At 37.0% G+C, this 20,914-nt stretch overlaps 1 protein-coding gene across 39 annotated transcripts in view; it reads right to left on the bottom strand.

Moving 5' to 3' along the window:
- LOC135207976 (fibrous sheath CABYR-binding protein-like) overlaps positions 1-20,914 on the bottom strand; it is a 99,668-nt gene that overhangs the window by 32,803 nt on the left and 45,951 nt on the right. For 19 of the 39 annotated variants that reach the window (XM_064240011.1, XM_064240016.1, XM_064240018.1 and 16 more), the window contains 9 exons: positions 19,842-20,033; positions 16,618-16,713; positions 14,387-14,538; positions 14,104-14,209; positions 13,034-13,117; positions 8,616-8,989; positions 7,612-7,655; positions 6,933-7,076; positions 1,661-1,804 (listed from right to left, as the gene is read on the bottom strand). In XM_064240011.1, coding sequence (XP_064096081.1) covers positions 1,661-1,804; positions 6,933-7,076; positions 7,612-7,655; positions 8,616-8,989; positions 13,034-13,117; positions 14,104-14,209; positions 14,387-14,538; positions 16,618-16,713; positions 19,842-20,033 — 1,336 coding nt within the window. Of the gene's footprint in view, positions 1-160; positions 179-1,660; positions 1,805-3,017; positions 3,147-6,932; positions 7,077-7,611; positions 7,656-8,615; positions 8,990-13,033; positions 13,118-14,103; positions 14,210-14,386; positions 14,539-16,617; positions 16,714-19,841; positions 20,034-20,914 lie in introns of all 39 variants that reach the window. The other 20 variants (XM_064240021.1, XM_064240023.1, XM_064240024.1 and 17 more) reach the window with 10 other exon arrangements.

Genomic DNA, 20,914 nt, shown 5'->3' with positions numbered 1-20,914 from the left:
CTAAAACCACAATATTATCAAAACAGTCTGAACAAAATGCTCGAGTCTTTGATAGATTTCGACAACCGAGGGTGTTCAACTTCGTTCCAATATTTCCTCGAAGAAGAGGGAAAGACAAGTGCCAAAAATCATGCAGGTCTCTCGAAAGTCGTCTACTTACCGGTACTCCTCGATGCCTCTGCAAAAGAAAAATGTCCCAAAAGTCTAAGTAACTCAGCAGGCCACAAACTTCGAGAAAAAAGGCGGTTACAGTTATCTATTAGCAACAAAACTGTAGATGTTATTGCATCTTAAAAATAGCGGATCAGTCTTTACTGGAAGTGGTGTTGGTGATAGAATGGGCTAATCTTACTTTGACAAAATATCGAAATAAGCCGATATTCGCATGTCAATTTGATACTAAGCTATTAGAACAATAACGAGATCTGAAGAAAAATAGACAGAACATAGAGTCTTGTCATCCATTTCCTGCAAAGTTTAAACTTTGCTGAAAATATTAATGATTTGAAATTTATCGTTGGATCTTTAAAAAAAACTAAATTGAGTGTTTTGTGATCCTGATTAGTCATTCCAGTTAAGACTGATCTCCATCAGACTACTGTAAAAAAAATATAAGCAATGTGCAAACATATATAATTTAAGTTATCATTTTAATTCAGCATTTAATATGAAGAAAAAAGAACTTTATTTTAAAGAAAAATCTTGTTTTTCAAAACCAGTCTTAAATTGAATCAAGACTTAGCTCAAAATACCGTGAACTGAAAAAAAAGAGGTGATTCTAAATACATTTAATTCAAGAAAGCATAACATTTACACCAATAAAAAAATGAAAAGCTGAAAAGAAAGAGCTATTTAACTTCATACATAAAAATATCATTATATTTTGGCAAAATTAAAATTTTACACAATATTTATGGGTTTTTCCGTTCTTGATATTAGATTTGATTAATCCCGTAATTACATATGTAAGTGTTTTGAAGCTGAAAAGCTGCTGATTCAAAAAATCTGAAAGCAAAAAAGCCCTAAAATTGCTAACGATTATACTGCATTCTCAAATGCTTTTCATCTCACCATAAGCATCATATACTTGCCACGGCCATTAATGCAACCATCGTTCTTGCAAGATACAACAGAAATAGAGATATTTAACAAAATTTACTTACGCATCCTAGTGTGAGTTTTGCCCTTCCAGACGACCTATATAATTGACGTAGTCCGAGTTGTTTTTTATGCATGCACTAGTGTTGCACATTAACCAAAGGAAACCGAGATCTTTAAAGATATTTCACGCTTAATGCTTCTGAGCACTTTTCGAAAGAAAGCAGATGAGAGCAGCGAAAGTATTAGATACAAGACTCCGTTACTAAAATTTCACTTTGGTTTATTGCAAATTGCCCAAAAGCCTCTACCAAAACACCTTGGGATTCTTCGTGATGACTTACTACGTTGAAGACCTGCTAGTTACAAAAAGCCAGAATAATCCCATCATAAAGTTCCTCTAAAAGCCGATCTACACTTGTAATTCAGCAGGTTAAAATCTACGCGCTGGATGAGAAACAATAAGTCAAGGACCAGTTCGTTTACTCCGGAGACGCCCGAGAGAGAGAGAGACCTGACCCACGGTCACCTTCGTGGGTCTTCGCCCAAAGTATATACTTACGCTTCAGTGGAGGTGGTTTGTTTTCTGGGTTCCTGTAATTCTTCAGGTACTTCCCGAACTGATCGGCGGTCATGGTTTCGTTGAAAAACTGGTGGATCCGATTGGACAGTCGGTCCCTCAGGATCAGTTTCTCCTTGTCTTTCTCTGACGGTGCAAGGGGGAGGATTTGGGGGAGAGGGTAAGTCACATGGTGCGGTAACGGGACAGTTCGATGACATCGTGTGGTGGGGAGGTGATGGTCTATCATGCAATATGTATGGTGGGCCGTGGTTCAATGTGAACGAAAACTGAGGCAATAATCCCTAGACTACTTTACTCATTACTGAAGTAACTTGAGACCTCATGGCCCTTTGAAGTATATAACTAGTGAATTAATTACCATTTACCAAATGGTTGTATGATGTGAAAACTTGAAAATAAATTTGATTACAAAATAAGGAGTTGGGATGTTTCATGACAAAGTATCTCATTTCACTGATTTATACAAAGATAAAAGAGTCTTAAATTTCTTTTGTTTAACTGTAGTACTTTTTCTTAGCTAGTGCACAGAAAAAAAATAACAGATGAAAGTCTGTTTGAAAATTATATAAATATGAATTTAAATAAGATAAGAGATGATACTGTAGACTATTACTAAATTTCCTAAATACTACTGACACCATAAAACTATTATTTCTCTACCGAAACATCTTCAGCATACAAAGGTGACTATAGGACTGAGTGTTAGGTTAGTACGTCCTTTTAGAGCCAGTGTTAAGCTGGTGTTAGGTGAGCATGATTTAGTTCACGGGGTTAGTAGTAAGAAGTGGAAAATAAATCTGGAAACGATAAAGAAATCATAAACAGAACCAAAAAATCATAATACCTTGACTTGAAGGGAGAAATATTTCTCAGACAACCCATCTACTATTTGCGGCTTTTGGGCATCAGTCGGTCATGTTTCCTGTTAAGTTTCCTGTTTCTGCTTTTCAGTTTCAAGCATTAAACGTCAATCTTTTCCATTTTCGAACTTACACGAACCATCTTTCCTACATTTCGGGACGTTGCTCTATAAAGTACTCATTGTCATCCCTTCTAAACCGAGAAGGATATCATAGCGTTGTATCTGCTCGTTACGGCATACTGTTACAAAACGATAATGCTCATAGTCAACAAGGAACTCAAAATCCCAAGACCAACACCGACTCCTTTGGTAAAGCAGTATAATTTCTTACTAACGTATCATCAAGAACATCGCATACCAGTCTATGAACTACATCTAAAGTCACATAGTTGATAGATTTGTGTGTGTCATATTTTGAAAGTTCTCTCTGCAACTGCTCATGAGCGCCGACGAAGGCCTGACTGGAAGACTTACCGGCGGCAGTACGCGTGGTCTTGTAGTGGCTGAGACACTTGATCCTAAGGTTGTCCTTGAGGTATTCGTCTTCAGGGTAGTAACGCTGCCTGCGGGAGGCCAGCTTGGGGAGCTCGGTGAAGTCCAGAGCTGTCAAGGTTACCCCAAAAAGTTTTACTGACCTCGTTCGGGAAAGACCCTCATCATAATAAGTTCATCCCCTCCGCTCAGGTCTCGTCCCGGGGGACGTCTCCGTCATTCTAGTCACGCTCTTCACTAATAGCTGTTATTCTCCTTTCACTCTATAACCTCTTTCAGTGCGAACTCGTTTCTTTTGGTCTTTCAGAAGCAAGGCGTGTTATGTATACGGTATACGTGTTATATGTGACAGTCTAGTCGTGGTGATAAATAAGAGCAGTGAGGAAGGGAGCTGATAAGGCTGGACATCAACAAGAGAAACACTGATATGTAGAAGAAGAGGTCCAGTCTCTTCTGAGACTAACCAGAAGGTAAGATGGGGCATTCAGAAGTCTCAGTTTTCCTTTCTTAAGGAATAATGGGGAAAAAAGACACAAGTAAGAGAACACACGGAATTCAGGCAAGGGATGCTGCAGCATTTACTGGCCAACGAGTTATGGTTTCCGGCTTTGATATCTTATATTTTAATACCAAATTAAGTAGTGTACGTGGACTTAATATTTAGAAGCAGGGTACAGACGAACACACAAGACTGACTCTGACAGAGTGATAGGGCACACCGACACAGAGAAAAAGCGAACATTGCCAAGATAAACTCAAGAAAGAAAACAAAAGAAGAGGAAACTCCACGAGGAGTTTCCTGTTCAAATTGGTATACCAAACTTCACCACCCACAAACACAGGATTTACATAACGTGGTAACTATCACAGCCTCTGCGTCTTCCTTTCTCCTCCCACTCCATGATCTACCCCCATCGGTTTCTCCTTCGATCTTGGAGTCTCTGCCTGACTTCTGGCGTTTTTGACACAATCATCTGCAGGTATTTTTCTATTCTCTAACTCTCTATCTATCTCAGTTCATACTATTTATTTATAACTGCATAGTACAGTCGACGTTTCGTGTGTGGTTTTTGAGTCAGGCTAAAGACCTCTGTTATTGAAAACATTATTTTCGGAATTTCAAGTTACCGAGAAGTATTATTTTCGTTATTTATAGAAAGGTGAAACAAAACGAAAGTCCTCATAATATAGAATAAATAATGCGATAAATTGATATATTAGCCGAAACAGATGATAGAGAAGGCAATAGAGTATTCTTCTTTCGAGAGCTATGCATTTTAGAAGTATTTCTTGGAAATCTAAATATGGGTTGTCCTTTGAAAATTAAGAAAATAAAAGAAAAGTTATGCTATCTTCAAGTTAAGAAGAAAATAAAGAAAAAACTTGATACAAAAAGTGAAAGTGTTACTTACTGAAGGCAAAACAGTATGAAATTAAATATAATATAAAAAGAAATGTAAGATATTATGCGTTATGAAAGTAGCTTTTATTTATTAGATGTTATTAAACATGTTTGCTGACACAGCATAATCATATCATCAGGGTTATGAGAGCGTTCAAAGCAGTTTATTAATGAATGTACATGTAAGTTTATAGATATTTCGTTAACTACCTAATATACACATGTAATATTTATGTAAGTATCGGCAGGTCTATAACACTACCTGCTTATCTATCTAACCCTCATGACAAATTTCTATGCGTTACTCTTTGCAAGAATCTTCTTCATAACATACATACACACATACATACATACATACACACATACATACATACATACATACTCATATGAATTACTTAATAAGCAAACGACTGTGACACTAACCCCAATGATATGACATTATTATGAGAAATAAATGAAAATAACATAATGTTGAGAACTGTTAATTCATATTATTGGAAATAGAAGTAAGAAACTTCTTTTTGTTAATTAAGTTCAGTTATAATCAAGATTGATGCTTTCAAAATCTTATAAGCTTCCGGTATGCGGATTGATAACTTTTGATGTTGATGATGATGACTTTTTCTATTATAAAAGCTCATACTCTTCACAATTCACATTGTTTTTAATGAAGCGAAGCAAAAGGCTTGATGTCATGCAAAAGAGATCTTTGGTACAGTCAACTGCTGTCACTAAAAGCCTCTTCAGTCTGCACAAGTTTTTCGTTGACGAGAAATCGCAGTCATTTTAAGACCTTCATAATCTTTAGCGAATTTGCTTCATTGCATTTAAGCCTTATACTGAAAAATCCTTTGAAACCTTCCTTGTGAAAATACAGACGTTTTCATGACTAAAATTAAAGATATTTCTAAAGAACAATCGTTCCGCAATAGCAAATTGATGGATATATATTTGAGCCTTTGGAACTCGATACAAATTTCATTAACTTGTTAACAAAACTGGAATAAAAAAATCGACTACAAATTTGGAAACAGCTCATATGTATTCGTTTTAAGATCTCGTATCCGTCTCGCTCCATTAGAAATTCATAATATTATAAGAGAGGCCATTATAATTAAAAAACTAAACTCTACGAAGTGATATCTTTGCTATAACTGGCCCCAGACACAACGCTGTTCCAGACAAACAATGTTTCCTTGATGCATATTCTCTTTTACCCGAAGTTATGAGCTACGCTACGTAAATATGTTTACACAGTCTGAAAAGTGACCTTTGCAAAGGTTAAATGAGAATTGGCGCGAAGGCGAATATTACCATATATATTGACAGCTCTCTCATTCATTTGCATCTCCTTAGCATAAAAGGGCCAGTCTCGTTTTGATGAATGGAGGAATTTCCACTATATTTTCCCGCTTACGTATGTACTCTAATTCTCGCTGGGAAAGACACGATTAAGCTTTCCGTCATTTGACAGCGATAAATACATAGAAATGTGTAAATGCATTACACTAGGCATACGTACACATACATACTTCAATGCAGACGCACTTAGATACATACACATATATAAATACATATAAGAGTATACATACACAATGTAAATACAGATACACATACACGAGTAAAAGAGACATCAACACAGGAGAGGTAATTAGGAGATAAGTTGCGGTACCAAACACAGCAGCTTTAGCAGCAGTTGTAACAGCAGCAGCAGCAGCAGCGGCAGCAGCATGGCAAGCAGAGAAAGCAGGAAGGTGTTGATGGAAAGGATAATAAAGATAATAAAGAGAAAATACAGAGATAATAAAGAGATTTAAAGACAGACGAACCGGCAGTTTTTGTACAGATGAGAGAGAGAGAGAGAGAGAGAGAGAGAGAGAGAGAGAGAGAGAGAGAGAGAGTTAAAACCTAAAGAAAGAAATAATGAAAAGCGCGCGTAATTGCAAAGAAAAGCGCGCGTAAGTGCAAAGAATTCCGTGTGTGTCAGCAGTCGAAGAAATGGTTCGTGGGCGTTTGTTCCCCGATCTTCTGAAAAGAGGAACACGCCCCCTGTCGCAATCAGGTCTCGTCGGTGATTTTTCAGAAATATGGAAACAAACGCCGGTTCTCTGTGCCTTACCGAAATACATTTGCAACTAAGGCTGTTTGTCATTGAAAAATATGTATTTAAGTTTCAAACAATATGTATTTAGTTTCTATATTGCTGGGTAAATTCATCTACTTTCTCGTCCAACTGGCCCCCACTGTTATCACTGCATTTCCCTGCTTAATATGAATATATGTAGATATAAATTCTAATGTTAAACATGAACAGCAGTTGTTCTTTTCAATCTTCTCTCGTAAGGCACAGAACGAAAAGAAGAGGAGGAAAATAGAAAACGGAAAATGGAAAACGAAGTGGCAGCAGATGTATGCGGAAGAGAAAATATATATATGGAAAGTACAGTGTGATGATGAACCAGTTCGAGACTGAAGGGCGAGCAGTGGGGACCTACCAGGCTTCTCTTCCTGATTCTTGATGGTCTCCTCGGTCGTCCGGGTCACGCTTTCGGGGTCGTCGGACGGGTAGCGGGCCCGGGCCCGTCGCCTCCACAGCGGTTGGCCTCCGGCAAATTCGACACAAGCAAAATGCCTGGGCCCTGTGTACCCAGCTCTCGGCATTATATACATGTACAAGAAATATTTATATACAGAGAGATATATATATGCATGTGTCTCGTGCTACACCTGGGAGACAAAGTCGGTGAGCACTCACTCAATGTTCCGTCTCACTCACTCGCTCTCATTCATTCACAGTCATGGGGTCAGGGAGGGGGGAAACGTATTATGGTTATTCATGGTTATGCCTTAATCATAGAGAAACAATGATATGTATATGCTTGTGCAATCGGCATCAATAGAATTCAAATATTTTGTGCCTTGAGATATGTGTGCATGGAATTCTAATTTGCTCAAGTAACAAAGTGGTGGGCTTTTCCACATTGAATTTACTTTAATCTAGTGTCCTGTAATTCTTTCAATATTCTTAACAGTAATATATAATAATGGTAAGTACTGAACATTATATCAGAATATTTAAGAAATATCTACTTTAATCCAGTCAATAACTGAAATCTTTCCAGACATCTTAAGAGGACTTGAAAATGTCAACAATTATTTCGATTTTTTTCTCACCCTTGGAGTAAGCCTTGTCTCCGTCGGCGGCAGCAGCGCCAGCCCTGTTGAAACGAGAGTCTGGTTAATTCGGAAAAACGCCCAAATTTATGAATGAAAGGTTGAGAGTTAAAGGCATAATTCGCACACAGATTATATCAGAAAGTAGTATTATCATTTCACAGGGAAAGTGAAAGAAGTTGGACAGTAATGGACAAGTGGTAAAAGGCAGACGATACTTAAAGGTTAGGTGCTGTCTCCCCAAAACTTTCCCAGTGCCCCAAAACTTTCTCTATGCCCTCAAACATTCCCTATGCCCTCAAACTTTCCCAATGCCCCTCAAAACCCTTTCCCAAAATTCCCCACCCCAGAACTTTTCGCAAAATGCCACAAAGCTTTCTCTAATGCCTTCAAACTTTCCGAATGCCCCAAAACTTTTCTCTATGCCAAAAAAATTTCCCAATTCCCAAAACTTCCCTATGACCCAAAACTTTTCCGAATGTCCACAAAAACCTTTCTCTATTCTCAAACTTTCCCAATGCCCCAAAACTTTCTCTATGCCCTCAAACTTTCCCAATGCCCCAGAACTTTCGCAATGCCACAAAGCTTTCTCTATGCCTTCAAACTTTCCGAATGCCCCAAAACTTTCTCTATGCCACAAAAATTTCCCAATTCCTCAAAACTTTCCCTACGACCCAAAACTTTCCGAATGCCCCAAAACTTTCTCTATGCCACAAAAATTTCCCAATTCCCCAAAACTTTCCCTATGACCCAAAACTTTCCGAATGCCCCAAAACTTTCTCTATGCTCTCAAACTTTCCGAATGCCCCAAAACTTTCTCTATGACCCAAGACTTTCTCAATGACCAAAACGTTTCCCAGGGCCCAAAAACTGTACCTTTGACCCAAAAATTTCTCATTGCCCCAAACTCTCCACATAATCTAAAACTTCCCTATAACCCAAAATTTTCCCAGTGTCCCAAAACTTCCCCATGCCCCAAAACCACCACAAGACCAAGAACTCACTTCCTTCTCTCTGGAACGATGATTTCCGGGACGGGTCCTGATGGGTCGAGGGAGAAGGCGATGGACTTGAGACGGATCCTCATGTTATCCACGTGATCCTGGAGCATCTGTGGTTCAGAGAGACTTGGATAACGGGCTTGCAACTTAGCCAGGTGGCGGTCACCCTCAGTCTCCCCTGGGACGTGTAAGTGGGCGGGGGGTTCGATTCCTGGGGAGCTCTGTAGGTGCGCCTTACGGAGACGGCGTGGCTGCTCAAGATATGAATCGTCCACGTCATTGACTGACATGGGTGGGAGGTCGCGGAGGGCAGCTACTGAAGGAGGTGGCATGGGCACCAGTGCTTGGTGGTGGTGGTGGTGGTGTGCTGGTGCTCCCTGAGGACGTTAGTAGGTTAGTGGCTGAAGCTACAGCGCTTTACAATCGTGGTTACATGCCTCTACAGCAGAGAGAGAAGTCAGGCATCTTAAGAGCCTTCTGGTCATCAAGTCAAAAAAGTGCTTCGTTGCTACACACTAATCCCATTTAGCGGGAAAGTTTCCAACTGTTAATTTTGCTTAAGGAAAAAAATCTTTCACAAAAAAAAGTCATGAAAGAAAAATATCAGAAGTCGGTGTCAGAAGCTTATAGCTTCACCTAAAGTAACACAAGAACGGATTATTGAGAATCGTTACGACAAAACATGACAGAGATGCATGAACTAAGCTGACCACCAAAGAGTGTTAAACATAACGATTTCTATGGCAGTCATGAAGCACAGAAAGTCAGTGTACAGTAGATGCAGCGCTGTTGGTCAAATATGCCAATGCTCTTCCAAATAAATGAATAGTATACAATATAAACATGTCATGGTAAGTATTGCTCCTATAAATAATCACAAAATACATGTAAATAAACATACTCATTAAACAAACCAAATATATTCATGTTCCCCACAACAATCACTTGAAGAAAAAAAGTGTTTGGTGATTAATATTTTACCAGAATTTGTTTAATTTGTTGAATAAGTCTGATATCCGTTTTAGAGTAAAAAGTGGCAGCAGTGAATATAGGAAGGAGGTTATCAATTTTTAATCAATGAATGAGTGTGAACGACTGCACGAGTTGAATTTTGCTCAACAAAATACTGATGCATGTTACATTAACACTTTTAACAAACTACAATTTATCATTGAGATATTACCTTAAGGGTAGTAATCATATGACAGAAGCAACATTCCAAATGAAAATAATTGGTATCTGGTTCGTGACAAACGATTACATGACCATGGCTTTAGAACTTGCATTACATAAGAATAAATATGCCTTCTTATATTCACTTGATATAGATCAGAGTAAGGAATACGTACGAGTTTTTGCCAAACAAAATAAAACAAACTTATAGCAACAGAAAAGAAGGAAAACTAAAGAACCAAAGATTCAACAGGAGTTTTATATTTACAAATATTCATTGCTTTTTACTAAATAAAACTTCATTAAATAACAAGCAACTACAATTTCTAAAAAAAGTGAAAGTTAGTCAACTGATAAATTAGTCCTAGAGAAATCAAAATACTGAGACAACACTTCATACAGCAAAGGATGATTCATTCACAAGTAAGAAAAATAAAAGCAGAAAAGTATGGTTAATATAACTCAAAGAAAAGCATAACTAAAATGAAAGCATAACTAAAATGAAAGCAGGGAGAGGAGTCCAACTTAATGTAAGCTAAGTGCAATCAGAGTAGGTGGCTGTAATGATGGTATTTAAGTGCAATGTGAAAATAACCAAAATGAAATGTAAGAAAGGATCAATAATGATAGGATAAGGGAAATCAGAGATAAATTAAATACAGGAGGATTAAACAGATTAAAGCAGGAGGATAAGGGGAAGGGACTATAAAATAAAAAGCGTTCCGATTCAATACAATTAAAATCAACCAAGGTAGAATTAACATTTCTTTACGGGGCTGGTCACGAGACTCATATCATGTAGTCAAAATAAAAATGGCTTTTGAATAAGGTACGGGGAGTCAACCGAGAATACAGTGAAATCAATAATAGTTTGTTGGGAACATTAAAATAATAAATAAGATACCTGAAATAAAAGCAGGGAGAGTAAAAAAAAAATGGTGCAGCCAAAATAAAAAGAGAACACAAATACTGTTATTGGAATAAGGTCTGGTGCTAAGCCAACTGAAATAAAAGCGAGTGAATTGGTAACAGGGCAAATGGGGAAATATAAGTACATGAGGGAAAATTAAGAAAATGCACAAAAAAAGTAAATAAAAACTGCAGGCAAAATAAAAAAAAGCTATCTGGAACTAAAAAATAAAATGAAAAAAAGCAATAGGAAATATTAGTAACAGTTGTGTGTGTAAAGATGTGGATATATATATATATATATATATATATATATATATATATATATATATATATATATATATATATATATATAGTATATATATATATATATATGTATATATATATATATATATATATATATATATATATATATATATATATTGTGATAGTACTGAATGACATGTCTCACCATATGGTATCATACATCAGCACATGAAACTCCATCCTGAGATGTGAAGGGGCGAGGGGGGAGGGGGGGGGGAACAAAGTGTCATAAAGACGAGAGAGGGAGATAAGCAAGATAGAATGGAGATAAGAGAGCCCTGATATGTGGTAAATTGAAGGCAGAATGCCAGGTAGTCTAATAATAAAAGATGATTACGTCCTGATACCAGATAAGAACGCTTACTCATCTGCCCAAATTGACTCTACAGATAAATTAGGCATACGGTCAGTCCCGGTTTGGTACAGTAACTACATTCACCACAAAAGATTGCTAATGTAAAATTAAAGAGGGTTGGTAACATTCCAGGGGAAACGTCTCATGTACAGGGAATGCTAAGAATCTACAAAAGGCAGACGCTGGTCGTGAAAAATGTCTAAGGAACTACCAATATAATGCTAGACAAAAATTATCGTCCGCAGGGCCTTGGTACCTACAAAGTCAAAACTGAAAATATTAAGTACTAAAAAAAATGTGCCAACCGGAAAGAGAGGTACGGAAAACAGGGCAACAAATTTGGAAGTATGGAACAGTGTAGAGCATTATGCTAAGATTTGAAAAGTACTAGACTTATACGGGTTATATACCCTCATATCTGTATGGAATCTAATAGAATTGTGTGACTGATTTATTGTGAACTTTGGAGCATATCTGAGGCGCAAGTATACAAACACACAAAGCCATCCATTGCATGTTATGCTATGACACATTATACAAAAATGAAAGCACTGTAACACTCAGTTAGTGTTCAATATTAGTCTCCAAAAATGACTTTTCATTAAACAAAAATATTGTGATTCCTAGCTTCAGTATAAGCTAGTCATGTCCATGTGATAGAACATGGAGTAACCATTGCATATCTTGTTTTCAAAAGCAACAGAAGAAACCACAAGTCAGAGAGCACAAAATGGGGATACCTGATTTGGTTCATTCTGGTATCTTGCAAAAGTGTCCTTAATACACTTAAGTAAAAAAAATTTTAAAATTTTATATTTAAGATACATTTTATATTCTGCAGCTCAATTTACGTTGTTCATTTATTAAATCAAATATTACATCATTCAAATTTTTTTAAAATAATTTCCACTACGATCCCACTGTTATCAACATACATAAGACAATATGTTTGATAGAAAGTTGCTCAGAGAGAGAGAGAGAGAGAGAGAGAGAGAGAGAGAGAGAGAGAGAGAGAGAGAGAGAGAGAGAGAGAGAGCTGAAAAATTTTGAGTGATGTTTTTATAATTATTTTATGAATGAAATTTCAAGATAGAAATCCCATTTTTATACTGCTTACAAAGCATTTATATTTACAACAAACATTTATGCTGGAACAATCACATTTCTTAATAGCCCCAGTACAGATTTTTATACTTTTCCTGTGAGTTTTACTTTTATTTCAAGATGTCAAAATGAACTCAAATCAGCATCCACACTGAGTCAAAAGACGCCATCAAAAAGCATTCCTCAGAGAGCAAGTGCCCATTTCAGTGTCTTGGAATTATGCTGAGACCCAACTCATGGGTTACCAGGAAGACCAGGGGAAGGGGTAATGCTTACCATTTAATCTCAAATCAAAACAAAGTCTCGCCCAGGGAATCGAACATCAACCACTTCTTAATGAGATACGTATCAGTCATACTGAGTATAATCTAAGTTTTTTTATATTATTTTCTTGCATTTTACTGCAATGAATTTAACCTAAATGAAATTATATCCTAGCTTTATTTGCTTCTCTGAAGATAATTAGCTCATATATCCAATGTTGACACAGTGCTGCAGATCTTAGCATAATGAAGCTCTGTGAAATTAATCTTATTTGAGTGGAGAGAGGAACCAGGCAGGCATTAAGACTTACACACGTCGGGGATTTGCTTCTGTTGTAGCTTGTGACCTTTGTTGGGGTTGTGGTGGAGGTGGTGGTTGTGGTGGAGGAGACGATCTGAGTCACGGAAAAAGACACAAACAAACAAATTTCAAACACGCCATGTGCGGGAGGGACTTCGTCTCGGTTTACACCAAAAGTACAAATACTTTTTTTTTTTTTAATGGGAAGGCAAGATGGCAACCATCGAGCCTTGGGTGAGGGAGATGCTGCAATCCACTGCGGTTAAGAAAAATGGGAGGACAACAATTATCACAATTCTGGAAGCAAGGTGGCATCATCATTTGTCAGCACTCATCGAGACAAGTGCTTTTGCCATGAGAATGACTCGTGCAAAACAAAACAAAAGAATTACTTAATTTTTTTTATAAGAAAAATCTGTCAACTTTTTAGCAAACTGCTACTTCATAATGTATAGCAGGTCTTTATTGGTTATCATACAGATTTGACGCCAACGATTATTTTTTTATGATGATTTCTCATAACAGCTAACTTAACTGTACACAATATCCTTACATCAAAGTTTATCTTCAGATATTGTATTATTGCAAGAGTCACAATCACGGCTAAAACTTGAAGGTTTTCCATCTGAAGCAAATCTCCTTTAGCTTACATGCTTGGTATACAAACGGTTTAGAGCTGATGATTATAAGCAAAATTCGAGACGAGCAGACTTTCTCTTTCTCGAATATCTCATGGCTAATAAATGGATTAATTCAATATCCCCTATATTAACAAGCAAGTTTCGTGAACTGGTAATGCATCTATATTTAGTCAAGTCAAGCAATGGCGCAGGAAAACTCCGAAAAGGCTCAGGGGACCAAGTTGATGCTGCTGAGGCACAGAAAGGTTTGTACAACAGTCTGGAGGGGTCGTGACACATGATCAAATAATAAACAATCCCCATGGAGAAGAGAATTAATTGCAAAAACCAAAGATGTTTAAAATTCGCAATTATTCCTAGGTAAGTGATGGCATTAGCTCACAGAACGGTTCGAATCTGCGAATGTACCGCCAAGGATAGAAGAAAAAGGAGGACCTACTTTATCTCGCATGTCCATGTCGTTCAGGGAGTCGGGCATCCTCGAGCGGTGGCGTGGAGTGTAGGTGTGCTCAGGCAAATCTTCGTCCAGGTAAGTGTCATAGCGGCTGGAAAAAATAAGAGGTATTTAGCATCCAAATATCGCTGAACAGGAGAGACTTATAGATAACAAAATATGAATGTAAAAGGATATAACGTTCAACTATTTATAATTCAGAGAGATAAACAAATTAGCATTTAATAAATGGCACTTTACGAAAAGACATCTTCAGACCCTCACTCACCTCATCCTGGGTGGGGGTGGGGGGTAGCCGTAGCCATAACCACCGTAGCCGCCGTAGCCACCTCCATAGCCATAATCGTAGTCGTAATAAGAAGGAGGGGGTGGGCCCATCCTAGGGACCATACGGGGTGGGGGGCCCATAGGAGGGTATCCCTAAGGTGTAGAAAAAAGCACGTCATTATAAATATCCTTCGAAAGGACACTTGATCGAAATGGAAGAGCAAAAGATTCAACATATTCGCAATATTTCAAAATGGAAAGAATAAGACGGACAGACAGACAGACGCATGCCAACTGAAAATAAAGCAGTAATATAATTTTGCTTCTGCCAGAAAAAATTAAGATGTTCGTGGATGGAACCACTACGGTTTTAGTCGGAATGAAGTCTCGAATGAATGGTTTGTTTTTGCAAAACAATAAAAACAAGGTTGGATTTCCCATACAGCGAAAAGCACAACACAAAATGAAGTGAAATAAACAACACACAGAGGGTGAAAGGTGTTTAAAATATGATGTCACACTACTTAAGAATGGGAGCACCATACATATGTGCATATATGTTAAATGGGAAAATGGGAATGAATATATATGTATATACATAAATATATATATATATATATATATATATATATATATATATATATATAATGTGTGTGTGTGTGTATATATATATATATATATATATATATATATATATATATATATATATATATATATATATATATATATATATAATTGTTGAGCGTAGAATATTAGTACAAAGCACAGTTAGCGTAATTCCAGGTAACCGTAATAACAAAAAGAAGCTTTTAAATAACAAGATCTTCTAACTGGCGTTGTTAAAGAAAGAAACGAAGAATTCTATGACCTATATCGGTTAGGATTTTAAATGCTAATTAATTAAGACGGTTTTCGTGGTCTGCAGAACTAATGAAACAAACTGGAAGCTTTATATTAGTTCAACTTAGGAGCACGTTGTCAGGACAGATATTCAATTTGCGGTTGCAATATTAATTGCACAGTTATTCAGAGCGTAGAGTCAGTCAGGCTGCATTTACATGATTAATCATTGCAAGTGACATACTTTACATAAAGCTACGCTGAAGTTGTATTGCCATTTGCAGGACGTTCCATACAATATGAAAGAGTTGCAGTTGCACTAGTTGCACTATTAATTGCTAATTGCTGGTTAAAAGAGCAAATCGTAGCCATCAGGTGGTTAAGATTAAGCAAAGTAAATTGTTAATGTCTGCCCCGCAGTAACAGTGAGTCTGCAAAACATTATTTATAAGCAACTGCTCTTGTGTCGAATGCCATTGCCGATCATCTGTCGACTGTCACGTGAGTCTTCAATTATAATATCTCGACGTATTTCGTCTAGAAGTTATTATAATGTCAGTTAAGCTATGCCTACATCATTCGTCCAAAATTACCATATCTATTCATTTCTGAGCTTATTTTTCGTTTATGATTTTTCACCAATTAATCATATACTCTCCCACCACGATATTGCCCTAAAATATAAAGAACCCAGGTTCATAATCAGTCTGTATTCATTAACCCCGTTTTTTCAATTTTGGTTTCAACTGTCCACGACACACGTTTTCAAGGTTATCAACTTCCTCAAAGAAAATGTTACCTCAAGTGGTTAAGACTGACATTGGATCTGACAACATACAGTGGGTCTAACATATATATATCATTCAGTCGTCCCCGTATGACTTCCAGAAACCCGTCACATAATAAGGGCTTCTGAGTTCGACTACAAGAGCTGCTGAGGGCCGATGGCAAACGTTCTCTTCGTCTCTGAAGTTGGAGGGAAATAGGGCACTCGTTCAGTACCCTTCAAGCTGGTTCACTTTTCCATGATTAACTGAATTTTTTCCATGATGAACTAATCACTATTGTGCCGTAAGTATTTTCGAGAATGATTCACAAATGACCGAATTTTTAACAAAGATGTCAATCAAACTGATGTTATTTACTGCTTTCACAATTGACAAATAACTTCTGCAACAGCTTCCCAATATAAAACCAGGATGGTCATAACCAAATTACCATTAGAGATACAAATGAAATTGAAGTTATTCGTGGATTCTACAAATGACACACAATCTATGCACAGCTCCCAAAAGTAAATTGACGATCACTTCCTTTTCTTCTCTTCCCGCTAACTACGAGAAAGAGACGAAGAGAACGGCACCCTTTTAGTCGTGAGTGCTAGAAGCTTACCCCGCCGAACGCCACCTGGCGACCCACCCTTCTTAGAATCCTCCTCACTGGAAGTGAAGGAAGATGGAGAGAATATTGCGGTGGTGATACGTGTACCTATGGGTCGCGTCCAGGAACCCAGAGATAGAAACAAACTCGATAATATTGCGACACTTTGGTGGTGGACGTCATGGCTGACATTTGTGAAGAATATGATGCAAGGTGATGAAATTTGGGACAGTATGAATGCAAAGACCACATAGAACATCCTGCTGGGGAAAGATTGTCTGCAAATCTAAACATTGATTACGGACATGACAGGATTTGGTTACTTCTTAATTTTTGTCCATTCTCATCGTAAAGCAAAATGCAAAGGACTTGATTGGAATGTTTTGTCAAACAATGGAAACATTTATTTCAGTTCCAAAAGAAGGATATCAGTTAATTTTTAATTACCTAAATTATGTCTTAAATCACAAAATTTCACATTCATCTGACTTCTTAACAATTCATTACTACATATGAACAGTACGTTGATCAGGCAAGTTCCCTTTTAAGTTTCTTCAATATTTGTCAAAAATAAAGGAAAAAATCTTGAACATTCACTGCAAAATGAAAACAATATATAGGAAATAAGCCCCCTAAGAGGGAGCAGACCTGAGTACTGGGATTAAAAGCAGTGAAACCCAACACCGCTTGGCACTGCCCCAGAGCCAGTGACAGCCCAAAGGTCACTTTCGAACCCCTGCCAAATACATGTCACATCTTCAGTCCCTCTCGTTATCTTGTTCCTCAAAAAGAAAGAGACAACAAACATCCCCTCAACTTCCACGGCATGAATTACGAGTATTAAGTGGGCCCCTTTGTGCGGAGAGGTGGTTTAGTTTGGCTTAGTTTCACAGTGAATAGCTGTTTCGATGCATCAAACTCCACTATGCGAGGAATTTCTGCAACGGCCAGGCGATGCTTCGCTCTCCAATAAGCAAAGGAATGTCTGTTGAAACTTTGCGTTTTCCAACAATATTTCACTAAAGTAACAAAAGTTAATGGCTACGTTAATTAGAGAAATCAATGCATATTCTTCTGAGAGTCTTCAGGGAATCACTAAAATATAACTATTAAACATTTGCGACTATAATTAACTGTTTTGTTTTATACCATCTTTGCATCGAAAAGCATTTCAAAAAGAAAATCCGAATCAGAAAAAACTCTGGGCTGAACAGTTTTGTTTTCATCAAAGTGGTGCTGGATATTCTCTCTTCCAATATTGATAAGATACTTTCCTCTCCCTCTCCCTCTATCTCTCCCTTCGGCAAATTTGCAAAGCGATTACGCCGGGACTAATTAAAAAAGAAAAGGAAAAAATGATCTGTAATCTAAGTTATTGATGGCATCTCAAGGATTCGTTTGATAGGGAACTTTGTGACTTGCTTCGTTGAAAATGTGAGATGGTAGATGGTAATTCAGCCTTCAATTATAGTGGAATTTCTAAATCACTCGAGTATTTATTGAATACATTAAAGTAATGTTTTTTTTTATCCAGAAATAATTCCTAAGCTAATTCGGTGTTCAAATACAGACTAGTTCAAATTTACAAGGGCATTAATGTTTCCTCTAGGATTTAAAGGGAATTTTCAGGAATTTATTTTTCAATCTAATACTTGGTAAGTTTAGGATGTTGCATTACAATAAATGAAATTATTCAAAATAACCTTTTTTTTAACAATGTTCAAAACTTTCCAGATTTGATCGAAAGAAGCCCTTTTAAAACATGGAAAAGATGAAAAATCTTATTTTATGTTCCTCTAAATGTATGAAATATTTCTATAAATATAAAAGATAAACGATTATGCTCTGTATTATTCTCCAGACAGAAGCCTCCTCAGACTGATCACTGATCTTCGTGACAACAACAGACTTGATAACGTGACTCTATGCGTTCTCTGCTCCTGCCATTAAAAGCATCCATCATTCAGGTCGATGGATTTCCTGTCATATGTTTCAACAGTGACTCCGCGAAGACAACAGTCGTGCATGATTGCGGTTGAAGAATTTAAAGATTTAGTCTTTTCGTTTTACACTGGATGCAGTTGAGGGGGTGTGATCAAGATTGAATATCTACTATATATACAAGCATACTTTTATGATATAACTGTGTCATTTTTTTTAATATTCAATAATACTAACCTACAAATGTCATTTGGTATCCAATCTTCTCCACCGTGGAAATGCTACTGGAGGGGAATTATAATTGGTAAGTGGTTCGTCACTCAGAGATTCGATTCCCTATTAGCAACAACCTCCAACTGTCAAGAGCCGAGTGGTAGAGCACGCGTCACTGAAGTTGTAGGTTGTCGCTGTCAGGGGATCGAATCTCCCGGGTAACAAAACACTTACTAATTATAATTCCCCTTCAGCATTATTTCCGAGGTCGAGCGAACTGGATATTAAACGACATTAGTAGGTTAATGTTTGTGAATACAAGCATATAAATTCATGTATATAATGATAAAATCAATATGAAAACGAAGTCCAGACTACATTAACAAATCAAAATGTCAGAGTCACTGGAAGCTGTTCCTTATGAATGTCCTGAAAGGGAAAAATGTAGATGGCACATATGAATAAAAAAAATATGGAGGCATAAGAAATGATTATGAACTGGCAAGAAAAAGGTCATGGCGTTATCCCTACTTTTGGTCCCAAATGATAAACAATTCAAAAGCATTCACCCAACACAAGATATCATCTGTCCTTGATAATGGAAGCATATAAACTAATTTTAAAGCATCTTCCCTCATTGACGTTCAGGTTACAATGAGGTACTAATTCTAATGGTATTGCTGCAACTACACACAACATACTATGTGCTACGAGAATATAAGCAGTTTCAATGACAATCAAATCACATCTTGCAAGCACGAGGAAATTATACAAATTCGTAAAAGATGAAGCATTCGAATGTGAACCAAATAAATTAACCATAAAGCGAAATATAAACTGAAACGTACGAGATAACGAAAGGAGAGCGCTTAGTTCTTAAATTTCAAAGAAAATAATAATAATAATAATAATAATAATAATAATAATAAAGGCTACTGAGCGTACAACAAAAAATAAAGAACTGAAGAGCAAAGCAACGTAAACCCACATCGCAAAATGAACGAGAAGCTACGAAAAGAAAAATTATATTCGAGAAAAGAAGCAGCCTCAGATTTCGACGTTCTTGGGAGCCACCGCCTTACCCTCCCCATGGGTGGCAAAGAGCTCCTCGGGGAATTCCGAAGGGCCACGCGGTTGAGGATGAGCTGGGTAGCTGCGGAGGGGCGGTATCCTGTGGAGCGGATTGGCGAGACTTCTCGGTAGTCGCTAGTGATGGAGTCCGGGATTAGGGTGGAGGAGAGCGTGGAGGATGTCGTGTACGGGGTATAGGTGTCCTGGACGTGTAGGGAAGAAGAAGAAGAATCAGTCTTTGACTCTCGTGATTGTTTACACCTTAAGTCTTCATAGGACCTTGTCCAATGCAGAATGATTGGTTCAGGTTAATGTATTTGGTTAATGATTATTAATTGTTGAGGTTAATATATTTGGTAGATGATTTTAAATTGTGGAGGTTTATGTATTTGGTAGATGATTTTAATTGTGAGGTTAATATATTTGGTAGATGATGTTAAATCGTGGAGGGTTTAGTATTAGGTAGATGATTTTAAATGGTTGAGTTAATATATTTGGTAAATGATTTAAAATTGTGGAGGTTAATGTTTTTAGAAAATAATTTGCAATTGTTGAGGTTACTATATTTGGTAGATGATTTTAAATTGTGGAGGTTTATGTATTTGGTAGATGATTTTAAGTTGTTGAGGTTAACATATTTGTTAAATGATTTTAAATTGTTGGGTTAATATATTTGGTAAATGATTTTAAATAGTTGAGGTTAATGCATTTGGTAAATTATTTTAAATAGTTGCGGTTAATATATTTAATAAATTATTTTAAACTGATTTTATGACTTTGTGATACGCTTTAAAAGGTGGATGACAATATATTTCACCCTTTTATTGAGCAGGAACTTTAGAAATGACACAAAATCACGTGATTTGTGGAAGAGGGATGATGACATCTGAACTTTGTATATCTCTTCGTGTTTAAGCCGAGTCGACACGTTTCAAAATGGATCAAACCATAAAGGACATAAGTATATCAGATATATTCGAGTGACTTTTGCTTAATCGCACACGCGCAAACACTGGATACAGTCTGCGTGGTCTTATATCTGCTAATATATATATATATATATATAGATATATATATATATATA

This window comes from Macrobrachium nipponense, chromosome 34, assembly GCF_015104395.2.
Source record: "Macrobrachium nipponense isolate FS-2020 chromosome 34, ASM1510439v2, whole genome shotgun sequence".
Taxonomy (NCBI): Eukaryota; Metazoa; Arthropoda; class Malacostraca; order Decapoda; family Palaemonidae; genus Macrobrachium; species Macrobrachium nipponense.
The sequence above is the reverse complement of the archived record's forward strand: the minus strand, read 5'-3'. Positions and strand labels throughout refer to the sequence as shown.